The sequence below is a fragment of the Rasamsonia emersonii genome, assembly GCF_000968595.1.
Source record: "Rasamsonia emersonii CBS 393.64 chromosome Unknown ctg1118621760565, whole genome shotgun sequence".
In the NCBI taxonomy this organism is placed as follows: domain Eukaryota; kingdom Fungi; phylum Ascomycota; class Eurotiomycetes; order Eurotiales; family Trichocomaceae; genus Rasamsonia; species Rasamsonia emersonii.
Window position 1 is genome coordinate 13513 of NW_013562904.1, and position 15057 is coordinate 28569.

The 15057-nt window shown below is 47.5% G+C and overlaps 5 protein-coding genes across 5 annotated transcripts; 3 read left to right on the forward strand and 2 right to left on the reverse strand.

The window, feature by feature from the left end:
* Positions 1–1420: 1420 nt before the first annotated feature.
* Positions 1421–3103, forward strand: T310_7584 (uncharacterized protein; the record flags this gene model as incomplete). The annotated part of the gene is made up of 6 exons (XM_013469624.1): positions 1421–1618; positions 1671–1712; positions 2265–2445; positions 2500–2546; positions 2634–2793; positions 2853–3103. 6 exons carry the CDS (start codon positions 1421–1423, stop codon positions 3101–3103), a joined length of 879 nt encoding a protein of 292 aa, XP_013325078.1.
* A 2285-nt stretch (positions 3104–5388) lies between these two features.
* T310_7585 (uncharacterized protein) lies at positions 5389–6047 on the forward strand (the record flags this gene model as incomplete). Its single annotated transcript, XM_013469625.1, has 2 exons — positions 5389–5661; positions 5724–6047. The coding sequence occupies 2 exons, from the start codon at positions 5389–5391 to the stop codon at positions 6045–6047; spliced, it is 597 nt and encodes a 198-aa protein (XP_013325079.1).
* Positions 6048–6738: 691 nt separating this feature from the next.
* On the reverse strand, positions 6739–9068 carry T310_7586 (Uncharacterized protein; the record flags this gene model as incomplete). Its single annotated transcript, XM_013469626.1, has 7 exons — positions 6739–6792; positions 6832–6982; positions 7138–7803; positions 7848–8137; positions 8342–8614; positions 8829–8902; positions 8969–9068. The coding sequence occupies 7 exons, from the start codon at positions 9066–9068 to the stop codon at positions 6739–6741; spliced, it is 1608 nt and encodes a 535-aa protein (XP_013325080.1).
* A 167-nt stretch (positions 9069–9235) lies between these two features.
* Positions 9236–11310, forward strand: T310_7587 (uncharacterized protein; the record flags this gene model as incomplete). The annotated part of the gene is made up of 7 exons (XM_013469627.1): positions 9236–9960; positions 10093–10175; positions 10420–10553; positions 10592–10823; positions 10860–10945; positions 11155–11241; positions 11293–11310. 7 exons carry the CDS (start codon positions 9236–9238, stop codon positions 11308–11310), a joined length of 1365 nt encoding a protein of 454 aa, XP_013325081.1.
* Positions 11311–14449: 3139 nt separating this feature from the next.
* T310_7588 (Polyketide synthase-like protein) lies at positions 14450–15057 on the reverse strand (the record flags this gene model as incomplete). Its single annotated transcript, XM_013469628.1, has 1 exon — positions 14450–15057. A coding segment is annotated over one exon (608 nt), but the record flags the coding sequence as incomplete, so codon positions are not given.

Below are 15057 nucleotides of genomic sequence, written 5' to 3' on the forward strand. Positions count from 1 at the left end.
CAGATCTGGAGGGATAGTCAGGCCGATAAAGATGGGCCTGACTTGACAGGTAGAAGCGAGCAATGCGAATGAGAGCTGTTCTGCTGGATTAGAAGGCGTGATTTGACCGACTAGTGTCTGTAGGTTGTCGTTCTCCGGCTCATTTATATTCGATTCGAACAAAGGCTGACACAACACCCACATCATAGCCTCAAACTTGAGTTCCGGCTCTGATTATGACATCAAGATTATCCTGTTTACCAGAACAGAACTCGGGGAATACTACCTAGGTAGGGTTCCATGCTTACGTCAGGCCCATGACAGACAAAGTCAATACCTGAGCGACGCATAGTACATACCAAGAATCTTTGTTTCATGTTACCTGCCTTTTCACAGTAGAGAAGGTGGTGGAATATTGACTGAAAAAAAGTTTGTTGGTGTGCTTTCAATATATTATTTTCCCTCACTGCTCCGTCTACAGGCACGGGAATAAAGTGGTAGTGCTCTAACAGGGTCAATGTTTGTACTGTACACGATAGGAAGTAATTATTGATGACGTCCGACTCGTCCAAAAAAAAAGGAGTCAGTCGGCCGACTCAAAAGGTTCCCCTCGAGACAGAAAATGCGGCTGGAGGAACAGGGCACTCCAACAAATCCCTCGGCACGATTCTTGTTCTTACGCATTGTTAGAATAGAACTTGTCCAGTTAAGTTACTGTGCTGCACTCGAAAACGACCCCATGAATTAATTTCACGGTACCTTGAGCCACACTACAGTCCCTATGCGTCACTTCAAATAAAAGGACCTTGACTAGTAAGTCGCCACGCCTTTGTAGAAAACCCAGCTCATTTCCCTTGATCAGGAATACAATATTTGTAGTCATGAATTTCCGACCATCCGGCGGAGGATCATAGCCGAAATGTTTAGGTACAGTACATACATAACTCACTGGTTTGGGTTTCTAGACTAAGAAAAGTTCCCACCCACCAACCTGGGGTAATAATAAAAAAAAATAGGGTCGTGCCGCAACTGTGCCGAACGAGCCTTTCCCCACGAAACCATTGCATTGCCTTAGCATCAACTCCACCATAACATAACATAGAAGCTTCCCCAGCTTTGCTAAGTACTACTAGTATAGTATAGCTTTCCCCGCAATGTTGGTTGTGGGGTATTATTACAACAACCCGCCATGCATGCATTTCCTAAACGAGACAGCGTGCAGGGTTTAGCTGGCTGGCATTGAGCCCAGCTACTGCGGTTTATACATAATGCGGGTAGCATGGATAAAAAAACAGACACAGGAGGGATCCTGAGAAGTAGTGTACTGTATATACATACACAACACACCTTTTGATATCGAGCAGACAATATCTGAATAGAGGAAATTCTGTTTTCTCCCCCTCTCTCTCTCCTTCTTGAGTATCACCGCTCTTCGACGAAGATGCAAGACATCGAAACCGCCTCCACGGACAAAGCCGAGGCGATGGCGCTCGAGAGCGTCTCCATCCCAGACAAGGTGCGTCCGCCCGAGTTGCCCCAAATTCCCTTCCGGACGCAGCTCAAGATCGATGCGCGGTTGATTCTGGCCGTTGGCGTCGTCTACAGTCTGTCCGTCATTGATCGGATCAATATTGGCCAGGTAGGTTGTTACTGACAGCACAGAACGAGTCTATATGCTAATGAGCGATCAGGCGAAAGTAGTTGGGATGAGTGAGGAACTTGAATTGACGGGCGTGAGATACAATGTCGCCTTGCTGCTGTTCTTTCCAGCGTATTTCCTGTATAGTCCTGATAACAAACTGCTCTTGATCCTTATCATACTGAGTGTCCTCATCTAGTGGAGAGTTTCCCGGAAACCGGTCTCTGGTGAAGTTCGGGGTAGGCTGTCCTGCATCTTGTCTCAAGACGTCGAAACACGACTAGGTGATGTGATGATCAGGTCGCCAACACACTGTCCATCCTGACCATCGGAATGGGCTGCTTCACCAAGGCCACATTAACAACTGGCAAGGCCTAGCGAGCATGCGTCTGAGGCTGGGCTTCTTTGAGGCGGGCGTCTTTCCCGCTGTCATCTTCCTCTGCGCCAGTTGGTATCCGCGCTATCAGGTGCACAAACGAGTGGCGCTGCTGTACAGCATCGGCCTTGTGGTGAGCGGTTTCGCGGGCGTGTTGGCCTTTGCCATAGGCCTGATGGGTGGAGACCGGGGCTGGAGAGGCTGGCGGTGGATCTACACGGTCAGTGAGTCGAGACTTGGACAAAGAACAATCGCTGATGGGGTATAAAGATTGAAGGAGCCTCGACAGTGGCCATCGGGCTGCTCATCCGCTTCGTCATTGACGAGTTCCCCGACCAGGCCAAGTTCTTGACGCCGGAGGAGCGACAGCTGGTGATCGACCGCATCCGGGCCGATCGAGGCGACGCCACGACCGAGAAGCTGTCCTGGGAAAACCTGAAATATCTAAAAGGTTAGTTCATCTATTAAAAAAATTGAATTTCTGATACTACTAACGTTGGGACAGACTGGACCCTATGCAACGTGGATGTATTTCTGCAATGTCGTCGCCGTGTACGGCCTGGCGTACTTTGTGCCGACCATCTTGACGGAAAGTACCCTGTCTAATTTAATATAATGCACATTCTAGCAAACAAGCAGGACGCAGGGTACACCGGTCTGATGGCCAATCTCTACTCGGCTCCCCCGTACATCGTCGGCCTGGGCTTTCTGATCATCGGCGGCGCTATAGGAGACTATTTCCACTTTCGCCTGCCGATCATTGTTGTGCAGACGTGCCTGGGGATTCTGGGCCTTGCTCGTATGTTGCCTTCTTTCTTTTCCTTTTTTCTTCTTTTCTCGGTAGGTTGACATCCACAGTAATGAGCCAGCCCCCCCTCTCTGTTCAGGCCCGCTACGCAGGCATCTTCCTGGCCATCGCGTCCTGCCAGGCCAACAACGCGGCGATCCTCATCTTCGGGCAGAATAACGTCGTCGGATCCGCGAAGATGAACATCGCGTCGATGCTCAACATCAGCAGCGGGACCATCTCGGGCATCGTGGCCAGCACCATCTACACCAGCGCAGCGCCCCGCGGTATCTGCCCGGGTTGGCAACCACCATGGCCCTGAATGCTTGCCTCGTCCTCACCTGCCTGGTCACCTGGTTGGTGTTGGCGAGGCAGAATCGGATGGCGGATGAGGGGAAAGTCGTTTTCCACGGGTTGCCGGAGTGGAGGTGGGCGTTGTAAAAGTCGTGGTGCATAGAGCGATATAACATGTCATCGGGTGCGAACAAAGAGGAAAACGGGATTAAGATAGTGGATTTGCTGGTGTTTTATGCTATCAAGATGGCCACCTGTTAACATGATCAGACTAACCTAGAATCTCGTATCTATTATTATTATTATTTTTTCCCCCCCGTTCTATCTACCTTTGTAATCTCTGCATCGGGACCCCATCCTAGACGATATTCACCTACAGAGTATACGATAGCGTAGAGAAAGATAATAATATAAGAACTAGTCGTAATATCTGCTAATATTATTAGCATATTTACAGTTGGGTTGCCTGTATAAACCAAAGGCCTTGTCTTAGTACATAAACATACATGTAATACCTGACCATCTTTTCTACCTCTGATAATGTTTGACTTATGAAGATGAAGATTTCTGGACATTCTGTGGGCACCTGGCTAGAAGCCCGGGCTTCCCCATGAAGCAAACGGATATTATCCAAGACAAGAAAGGAAGCATGTGGAAGCAGATCGATGTCCACCTAGATTTCGGCATAATAATATACCTAGTTTTTCTTTTTTATTTTCTTTTCCATTTTCTTGAGTCAGTTCTAACCATCAGTCATTCTTTCAGATTTTTCATAGATTTTAGTTAACCAGTTGATGAATTTTTGATTATGGCAGCATCCGCCGGCAACATTCGCCTAGACCCAAAGTACTGGGAGGAGGCATAACATACATAGCAGTACAGTAGGCACAATGACAGATGCGAGGATATGACGGATAGGACAGTTGGAATGTCGACATACACTACTAACCCAGAAGAGTTTTCGTAACACTTTAGCTAATTACTTCACCATAGTTACTGCCTTTTTTAATCGGGTGATTTTGCTCGGTTAACTACTCCAGAGTAAATTTAACTTTAGGAAACTAGGGTTGGTAGGCACTAATAAACCGGCGCTGTCGAATAGACCTGGTCTTTCGAAAAGGCAGAGGATCGGCGGCTAGTTAGAAGCTTAGAACATGGTAGGGGGGGGGGGTTAGATCTACCCATGCCCAAGAGTCTCACGCTATTGCTTTATGCGGGGCATGCCCATGGTGAGCAAATCTCAAAAGCCATCTAAAATAATGTCAATCCTAGAGAAGGCAAACGAAACTCAGGCACCATGAACTGCAGGTCTAAAAAGTTTATGCCGACCTTGGCATTGAGGCTGTGGTAGGATCTCATGAAGGACATTCCGCTTGAACTAGGGGAGCCTCGTATTATTCCCGTGATGGTTAGTCCCAAGTCTATTGCCCTACGGAATTTTTTGAGCCTCATTCGAGGAGTTGTTCGTGTTGCGATCCATATGGACATTGCCCCGGCACAGAGGACCAGTAGTAGCGCAGGATATGGCGCATGTTGACCTGACAAGGCAAACAACCTCGTATTCATACGCCTCTAACTTTGGCTATCGTCAGACACTTCAGCTGTGTTGTCTACGGGAGTACTCCGTACAGGGCTCTGGCCAGAATTAGGGGGAGATTCTTACTACATATATGCGCAGGTTTTGACTGTCCTCCGTATCTTATCTCAAATAAACCCCAAGGCAGGAAGATTCTTCTTTCTGTCCTTCTAAGATACAGCACAATTTGAATACATAACTCTTGGTGGCACTTCGGTGGCCTTAGTCCACTTGTCTTGCTGTTTCTTGCAGGCGCGATTCAAGCAATGGCTTACTACGGAGAACTCAACGGTTGGGTCATTGCCAACGCGGTCCTAGAAGGCATTCTCATCAAGCCGCTCGCTATTATTTGGCTGCTGAGCTTCTGCTTCGTGCGACAGTGAGATGACCCGGTGCGCCGACCTTTTCATTGGATGAAGGTGGTCTATCCTCTATACACAATGTATGACTGGTCTCGCAATTTTTCATGTCGGTCAACGCTGATATTATTCTTCCCTTCCAGAGCCCTCATTTCCATCGTAATAGGAGATGCAGCCTATCTCATCGAACAACAAGTCGACGAATATGATAATCCAGATACCTTTTTGACGTTGGATTAGATCACCACTCGATTATATGACGTTCACCTTCTATTCTCGAACATTGCCTACGTCTTCCTCCTTGTATGCCTCGTTGACCTAGGTCTGAGCTTCCTCTCCCTTTCGAGTCAGTCCAAAGCTGCTGGTCACAAGATCATTATGTTTACGACTGTTGGAATCGCTGCTGTATTGGCTGTTCTTACGTTCGCCCGTTTTGGCAGAGCCGAAGCTCTCCGCACCAGTCTTTATAACGCTGCCACGATCGGCAGATGGGGGTATATCAACTTTCCAGACTTCGACTTCGAGCAGTTTTATACGGTTGACCGCTTGACGGCGGCTTTTGGTATTCTTCTCTGGGTGACTTCCGTCGCTGTTCTGGCATTTTCTATCTTTGTGATGGTTAAGTGCAGTGCGAATATCATCCTGCGCAATGTGAGTAGTCCACCTGTACTTCTAAAATCAGTGCCCAGCCAGCTAATACACCGTTTGACCAGTCCGCCGTTCTCTTCCTGGTCACTGGTATTCTCTTCCTCCTCCGCAACACCTGGGACCTCGCGTATGATGCTACATGGCTCCTTCCCAAACGGATCACCCCTGAGTACACCATTGTTGTCGACGGCGTCTTGGATGCTTGGGTCACGTTTGTCCTTCTTGTCCTCGTCTTCGTTATTGGTTGCAGGAAGCAGAGAGGACTGTGGTCAACCCAGCAGCCATGGATGACCTACGATGTCAATGCACCCGTCGTTCGGCAGCAGACGGCACAGACGTACATGCCACCACCACCGGTTCAGCAAGGATACGGCCCGGGGTATCAGTAACCGTCACCGGTGGAGCAAACTCAACAGTGGCACCAACCGCCTACATATTATCGTACTCCGGAGATCAAGGGTCCACACGAGGTCCAGTAATCCTGACGGAAAATTAATCCGGATTATATTATTGTGGATGAATAGAAGGCGCGTTTGGATTTTGACGAGTCATTTCCAATGGTCTTTACAATTTATTACAGTGTCCATCTTTTCTTCTCTGGTCTGAAAATATTTCTGGACTTTGTTGGATGACTTCCGATATACCCGTTGGTGTACTTTTGACAATCTACAAACCCATGCTCTTACCAATCCGCCGAACTGTTTCTGAATACCTTGTTGATATGTAATCATCGTCATCATCGTTATTCTTCCTCAGGCTTCTCGCGGCCATAAGCTGTATGTGGCCCTCTGTGGTAGTAGTAATGCGTTGAGCTCATCAACTCTGTAGACATGGATGTTCCTGGACTCATTGAAGACCCGAGCATACACACTTTGTTTAATGCTGGAGAACTACAATACCCAACATCCAATCTGAACTCAGCTTTCATGAGATTCTTTTTGTAAAGACGGGCGACAACGTGACGATTGCACTGTACATCTGTGATGAGTAAAAGAATTTGGTAAGTTGTAAACCAGAGCAAAGAAACTCAGTTCCTTCGAGAAAGATTCTTGTAATAAATATCTGAAGGACGTTAACGACTTAGTTTTGTAGTGATTCATCAAGCACGCCCATAACTGGTAAGATTAGGCCAGTCTAAGGATTCAGTTAGCAGTTTGGTCGATGAAATAATACCTGGTGGAAGAACTGACCGAAAACGGTTCGTTTGGCATTATACCGCGTAACGACGACGTCTTGTCCCACGTAAAGCTCCTCGTCCCTGCTCTCGCCGAGGCAGAACCCATGGCGACCAAACACGGGACTATACTTTGCGCCCGGATCGACCCTGCAATCCTTATTCAGTTTCTTCTTCCAGACCAGACCGCGGTCGTCATCTGCGGTCTTTCCGGTCGTATGGTCGACGGTGATGCTCTGGCATCGGTAACAATTGGCCGTCAAGGCCATCTTGATTCCACCGTGGAACGTGAGCTCGCCCCAAACCAAAGGACCAGAGGCCCCCGAGACCACGATGTTGGGTCGGAATTTGGTGATGTCCATCTCTCCAGACCGTCCTGTAGACGGGACGTGACCTCTTGATTGGATTCTTCGGTCACAACAAGGTAATGCGCTATGTCGTTGAACGCCAGCCGCTCTTCCGGTCGTGCCAGGAACGGGATACGCGAACGTAGTCGAGTTGCGAAGGACGCTCGCTGGGTAGCTGCCTCGCTGTTGGGTGCTATCGAACCAAGGACCGCCCTGGAGCGGTCACCGATATAGACAAGCTTGACTTCGAATCCTAGACGTGCAGAAAACCAGGCCGAGCATTCGTCGCCCATGTCATACGATTGCGTCGCACTATGATGTAAAACGACAACGACCTTTTCGAGCTCCTCCAAAGCTGGCTTAACGGGAAAACGCAGTTCATCAAGCTCGCCGTCCCCGGTCCATGTTACCACGATATCGGCATCGCGCAAGTGGATGTTGTCGCCATTCGTTTCAAGCCTTGTTGTGAACAAAGACAATTCAAGATAATAGCCAATGTATAGAGTCTCTAGCTTCCGAATTGCTTTGGTCTCAGGATCTCGGAGCACCTTCTGGCGGGAGTAAAGACAAAGCTCCACTGAGGAACATGAATCTGCCATAGAGCGTAACCATTGGCATCTTCCGCTATGGTGCGGTATGTCGACGTTGTGAAGTTGTGGAAAAGTTACAAATCAGTCAATTGTACTGCCCCAAAGCTCTGACTGGCTGAGAGATCACACTGAGTCCCTACCGACGTCCTAGCCTGACTGTCTGGCGACCTGGATGAAGGAGAGGTATGCGACTGATATTGGCATGGCTTGAAACGATATCTTCGATTTGATGATCGTGAAGACCCCATTTCAGATGCCACGCCGGGTAGCGAAGCGGCTGGTGACACAGAATCCGTGATCCGAGTTAAGAAATCACATGTAATTGAGCGCTGAACGCAGTTGGAGCATGCGGGTTTCTTCTCATCGCACTGCGAGCAGTCAGCATCTCACCGCCCGGTCACCTGATCAAGGCTCAGCATGAGATCTAGCCCACCCTCCAACGAGGAACGAGGAAGAGTGATTATTTCAGAACCATCAGAAATGATAAGAAGTTCGGGGCTGGCGTTCCTGGCAGAAGCCCGTCCAGAAAGTTTGCGCCACCGAGGTGAGGACTCAGGAAAGAAACCACTTACTTTGACCCGGCGTCTCTTACAGTTCGTACATCCTAGGCGGGACTTGCAATGAGGTCTTCGCGATCTGGTTTTGGTTTTGCTCATTGCTTGCTCCATCATAGCAATTATTTTCGGTGCCCAGGAAGCAGGGTGAGTTGGAAGAAATGCTCTCGTATTCGTTCCGTTTTCACCATTCTCGGTTACGGTGACACTCCAGCCGACATCTGGATTATTCTGCTTTGATAACCTTGCATTATGCTTGGCAGAACTCCCTGTATCATCGTTGAACCTTTTCTAGGCCACTTCATTAGCAGTGGACTAGTCTGGATCCACTGCATAGCGCGCCACAGCGAATTCTCTTGCCTCTTAGTAGCAGAGATAAACAAATTTACAACAGGCCTGATTTACATCAAAAAGACTGGAGAAATTGAACATGGAAGATCGAGTATTGGTATGATTCACCCCAAGGACTGAAGAATCGACTATTGCCATACCTAACCGAACATACTGTACGTGCGACCGGGGTGTGAATCACGTGACCGCAAGACCATACCGGGAGGATAATCTCGTCGACATATTTCCCTAGATACTACGTGAGGGGCAATCGTCCAGCAGGGGGCGTCTTGCTCAAAAAGAGTGCCGGCCCACCATCCTGGCCGGGAGCTCCCACCCAGAGTACAGCAGAGACGTTCTGGTTTTGTGGAGCGGGGTGCTCTCGAGTTGGTTGTCGAGTTGAATCATGATACATGGCGTCCCGAGGGCACGAAATTGTTCGCTAAATGTGAGAAATGTAGGTGCCTAGCGAGATATCATATATATATATATATATTCGGAAGATTCTTACCTTTAACATCGCGTAACGCCGCCATTTACTACGTGAGCCCTCGATTGTCGACCCTTCTACGTGTACTTGCAATGGATCAGTCTGACCCAAGGTCAGGTCTCAAAGTATCTTTCCAACTGGCATGTCCTCCTCCGACTGGCCGTCACGCAAGACTCAGGATTCGGCCAAGATTAGTCTTCCAGCTTCAGCAAGTTTCCTTTACAACTCGTCCCATTCCGGTGTTCAACGTCCTTCATCTGGATGTCTTTCCCCCGAGGAGTCAGGAGTTTCCTGTCAAAAAGGGACTTGGGTCTAATGACCTGATCGTGGTTAGATGCGAGTCATATTCTCATTTGGAAACTACGCGGCGGGGCTCGGTAGAGGAGGCTCCACGTGGTGATACGCGCAGCGAACTGGTCGCGGTGATTTATCAGGGTCGTGGCTCGGTAATATACTTCAAGCATGGACCCTCATGGGAAGGGACTCGTCTCCATGATGGCAGCTACGATTTTGTTGCACGAGATCAGAACGGCCTTTTTTGGATTGTCAGGTGGATTTTACGCAACAAGGACGAGGCCGACACCTTGAACGAATCGAATGCGTCTCGGTCAGCTGCAGAATCTGAAGAGAAACGATTCACATTCAGTATAATTAAACCTACAGTTCGTCGCCATGTTGTGATTGCTTCGATGTCCCGAATGAGCATCCATCTAGATGATCGGGCCTTTCACTCACCCGGCAATCTTTCTTTGGCATCTTCTTTACCACCGCCATTTCATGGTTCGAAAGGCTGTACAGATGGTGCAGTCACCTTCGCGTGTGCCGATCTCCGTTGACGAGGGACTGCATAATCTTGTTCTGATAACGGGCAGCTGGGTTGCATGCAAAGAGGGTTGGGGAGAGCATCGAAACTTGTAAATTATGACCATGATAAATATCTAGATGCCAGTCAATTAAGCCACAGTTGCACAGTCGCGTTCACTGAAGCCCTTGTTCTCTCCACGGACAATCGACTTCTAAATTCATTACAGGGTAGTTTTTGTAATACGGATACCTCTATAGAGCTCACCCGAATTGAATTCGTTCACGGAGCCTGAAGCTAGGGGCCGCCAGACATGATAACAAGATACTCCGTACATACTGGGGGGTAATATTGGGCGGGCAGATCAGTGGAGCCGGCGTCCACACGCTTGGGGGGAAAGTTCTGTGAGCGGCCACTTGCTGCAATTAGAGTGCTCCGTATCGCGCGATCATTATTACTAATTATAAATTATAGTTACTTCCTTCCAATCTATTCGTGCTGCCCCACTCGTATTCGTTCAAATATTCCCTAAAGCAGTAATCAACTCAACGTCCGATGGCCTTCACGGCGGATGGCCTTTGCCACGCAGGCAGCAGTACAAGTCTATGGTAAATTAAAAAGATCAAGCATGGCCTACTAACACCAGCAACAATCTCGTCCTCTTCTCTTCTCTTCTCGTCTGCTGCATCCCATGGATTTCACATTCCACAATGGAACGAATGGAACAAAACCGTGGGTGGAGTTTTATCCTTATACCCCGTCGGACACGGCGGGCTACGCGTTTATGGGAATGTTCGGAGTTGCCACGGTGGCTCATTTTGTGCTCATGTTTCTATTTCGTGCCGCCTACTTCATCCCATTAATTATTGGTGGAATATGTAAGTTCGAGGCTACCTAGGTACATACCTAGGTAGTATATAATACTCCGTATACTGATTCTGGTCGCCGTCGGGTGCGGCTCTTTTTATACATCTGCGGATTGCTAGCGAGTGTGGCTCTCGTACGTCGGCCGAGCCTCTCCTCCCCGTCGGAGACTTGCCGATTTCATTGAGCCAGTGGGGGCGGTTTAGGCGTGGCAGTGCATATATAGCGATAATTTTCCCACGCCCATATTATTTTTCCATACAAAAATCCAAAACTCCCGATATTCGTAATATCGGATTCCTCAGGTCAAATTATCATTATAACGAATAATACTGAACCAATCAGAAGCTGAAAAATGCCACGGCAAGGGATCTTAGATTCGCAGCGAAAAGCCCTCCAAGAGTGGTTTCAGCGTCAATATCCTCGCCCACGGTAAAAAGACTGCATCACCTGGTTTTTCCAGCGATATAACCATCGAATTAGCCAATCTACAGTCTCTGAATGCCTCAGCGACCATTATAAATACCTTAATATTAAAGAGCCGCCCAAGAAAACCTCCTTCGCCAGCGACCACCTAACTGGCCGATCCTCGAGAATATCTTATACGATTGGCAACAGCTTATTAAGAAACGAGGCGGGCTAGTCACTAGAGACATCCTTATCGAAAAAGCAAAAGAGATTTGGCCTCAAATACCAGAGTATCGAAACCTTCCTATCCCAGATTTCAGTCAAGGCTGGCTGTCACGGTTTAAGAAACGCCATAATACATAATTCCGTGCAACTTACGGCGAGGCAGCCTCCGTTGACCAAGCTGCATTTGATGAGATAAAGGCCATACAAACATTATGTGGGGAATACCAAGAGGGAGATATCTATAATATGGATGAGACAGGATTATACTGGAGGAGAGCCCCTTTATTAGGTCTTTCTTTATAAAATCAGCTAGGAATCAAGAAGGATAAGTGTTAAATTACTCTTATTCTCTGTACAAATTATATAGGCACAGATTAGCTTCCTTTATGGGTTATTGGAACAGTAAAGGAGCCTCGTTCTCTAAGAGGATTAAATATTGAGGCTATAGGAGGTTACTAGAGGTCTAATAAGAAGGCTTAGATAACTGGTATCCTTATAAAGGAATGGCTTCTTAAGTTCTATGCCTATATTGGGAGTCATATAGTCCTTCTTCTTATGGATAACTTCTCAGCCCATCTATTAAGGCATTAAACTTGCTCCTCCTCCTAAGAATATATGAATCTAATGGCTGCCAGTAAATTCGACAAGTCTTTTTTAGCCTCTTGATTAGGGGATCATCTAGAATTTCAAGATCTACTACCGGAAGTAATGGCTTTAATATATTATAAAGGAGCTTGAGCGATCAAGGGATCCTTTCTCTATAGTTATATTACATTATATAGTCCACTGGGCTATCCATTCCTAGCTCTATAATATCTCAAATATAATAATCTATAATTATTTTTAGAGGAGTATAGTTATACGGCCTCAAATCCAAAATCTCCCAATTGAACCAGCTCCAAGCCTTAAGCCACTTTACAATAAGATCTCCAAGACTAGTCGCATCTAAAATATAATGAGTTTATAAAACTTCTTAAACCCAGAAGACGAGAATCTTCCTCCAATGGATGAAAATGAGGATCCCCTTATAAGTCTTATATAACATTACATTAATCAAATGGATACAGATTCACACGACCTAGAACAGGAGGAGGAGATTAAGGAAGGAACTATTACTATACTAGATCCTTCTATAGCAGAAGCGTTAGAGGCTTTATAAGTCCTATTAGACTATAAAGAACACCAGGATGATACTTAATAAAGTGATATATGGGTTCTTGAGTAGTAGAAGCGCCAATTGTCATAGAGATAGTCACATTGGAAGACCTAGTCATCCTTAGATAGATGGTTTACTTGATGAATTTATTTCTACAGTCTTGGTTTCCTAATTAGGAAGATTATATAATATTCGATATAGCGATAACCCCGTTATAACAATAATTTTCTGTGGCAGGGATTGTATCGTTATAACGGGAGTTGACTGTACTGGTCGCGCTCCCATCCCGGCCATTATGACATGTTTCTCAGTCGCATCATCTCCCCTAACATCTATCTCTACCTGTTCGTCGAACTAGGCCTGTAATCGAGAAGATCTCCCGTAATTTTCCCCAGATGTCCATGTCGAGGCTAAATTCTTAGCCTGCCTCTTTTTACTCTCTTTTACAACCTAAATACCGCGACTGCCCCAGAGCAGGTCTATCTATTATAGAGACTTTTATCTATTTATTTAATCTGCAGAGAAAATAGGTTATTTTAGTCCTACAGTTCTACATCGTTAATATAGTCCCCTTTAGACTTATGTCAGAGATTCTCTAGGCTTTCGGACTGAGTAAGCCAATTCTCTGGGAAATTCCGACTTCTTTCAATTCTTCTAGCTAATTCCTGAGAATATAGACCTTCTTATAGACCTCTCACAGGCCTAATTCTATACTGAAATAAGCATATCTCAGGGGTAGACGGCTTCGGAGCGGTGTTCTTTGTATCGGCCATACTCGGTGCGGATTTACTCGGTTGAAACGCATCTTACGTTTCCTTTTGACAGATAGCTCAAGGAGACAACTAAACGTCGCAGGGTCAATGAGAACCCTCTCTGTAGTCCCAGGCTCCTCTCAGGGCTCGCGGGGAGTACAATTCTCCCTATCTTCTCTCAATAGAGCGTAATTCCAGGCTTCCAGGGCACGGGAGCACTCCTTAATAACAGAGGCTACTCGCTGGCAATCATATTAGTAAGTATAAGATAATAGATTTACTAGTATATAGTCTAGAGCGGCTAGAAGCTACTAAATAGAGATTCTTAATATATCTTTACTAAAGACCTTATTATGAGCTAGTAGTTAATTCTCGCCGTTCCCATCACCCGTTCCATCATCCATCGCCATCATCCATCTCCCATCATCTGTCATCTCAAATTGATAAATTAAATAGCGAAAGAAGATGGCACCAGCTCCGAGCTTTGATTCCTATGCAGCACTGGAGTCTCTTCGTCAGGCTGCCTTGAAGAACACTCCTGGAGCGCCTGAACTGTCATATGAAGCCCGACAGCATTTCACTCATGCCAGATGAGAAGTACCATGCAAAAGATACAGTTTAGATGGCACAGTGTTAGCCCAAGGGCAAGAAGTATGCTAATGCTACGACAATGTCTATTAACCATGTACTACTGTACTGTACAGAAGTACTGGAATTGGTCAGTGCCATTGCGTTCCCTATCCCCATATATTTATTGTACACTATGAGTTCTTGCTGACATCTGTGTCATAAAGCTACTGCGTGTTTGGGAAAGCAGATCCTTATCAGCGTCTTGCTATGTGTCTACCAGAGAACTACTGCCTCTATGCTGACTGGTGGCTGACAAATTTCAATATCAACGAACAAAGTACTGTACATGTACGATATGGGTTAAGTGGAATTGAAATTTCTAGATAGAGGCAGGAAATTTCATGTTCAGAGAGAGAGAGAAAGAAAGAGAGAGAGCTCTTTCAAAACACCGGCATGGATGGCTTTATCAGGACAGTTCCACGACAATGGCCTCCTCAATCAATCGGCTGTGTTGATTATGTCTATCAATTTATTCACTCTCCTTCTTGCGCAGCTCACTCCTCGCCACCACCAACCCCGCCAGATCCTCCAGGCTCGCCGCCCCCGTGATGTCAAAGACGGCCATGTCCGCCTTGAAGGACCGCGCGAACAGATTCCGCAGCTCGATCGCCAGCAGCGAGTCGACCCCCAGGGACGCGACAGGGCGGTGGAGGTCGATCTCCTCGGCCGCGATACCCAGCGCGCGCGACAACCGCTGCGTCAGTCCTGCTATGACGACGGCCCTGGCGGCGACGGGCGAGTCCGCGCGGGTCAGCGCCGCCGCCCAGTCGGTGTCGGTGGACGACGAGCCCGATGAAGACTCGCCGTGATCATTATCACTGCGAATGTGGTCTGATGGTAAGGTGCGGAAGAGCGCTCGCTCGCGCAGCCAGTCCGGTGGCTCGACGCCCTTTTCGCGGAACTGTGCGGGCGTGACGAGCCCGATCAAGACCTGATGGGTCTGTTTCTCTACGAGCGAGTTTCTCTTCAGCGTCTCTGTGTCCGGGTATGCGGCTGGATCGCAAAAATGCTCGAGCAGGGCGTGGAACTCGCGCTCCCGGATCTGCGCCATGTCCGCCGCTGCCTCCTTGCCGCGCG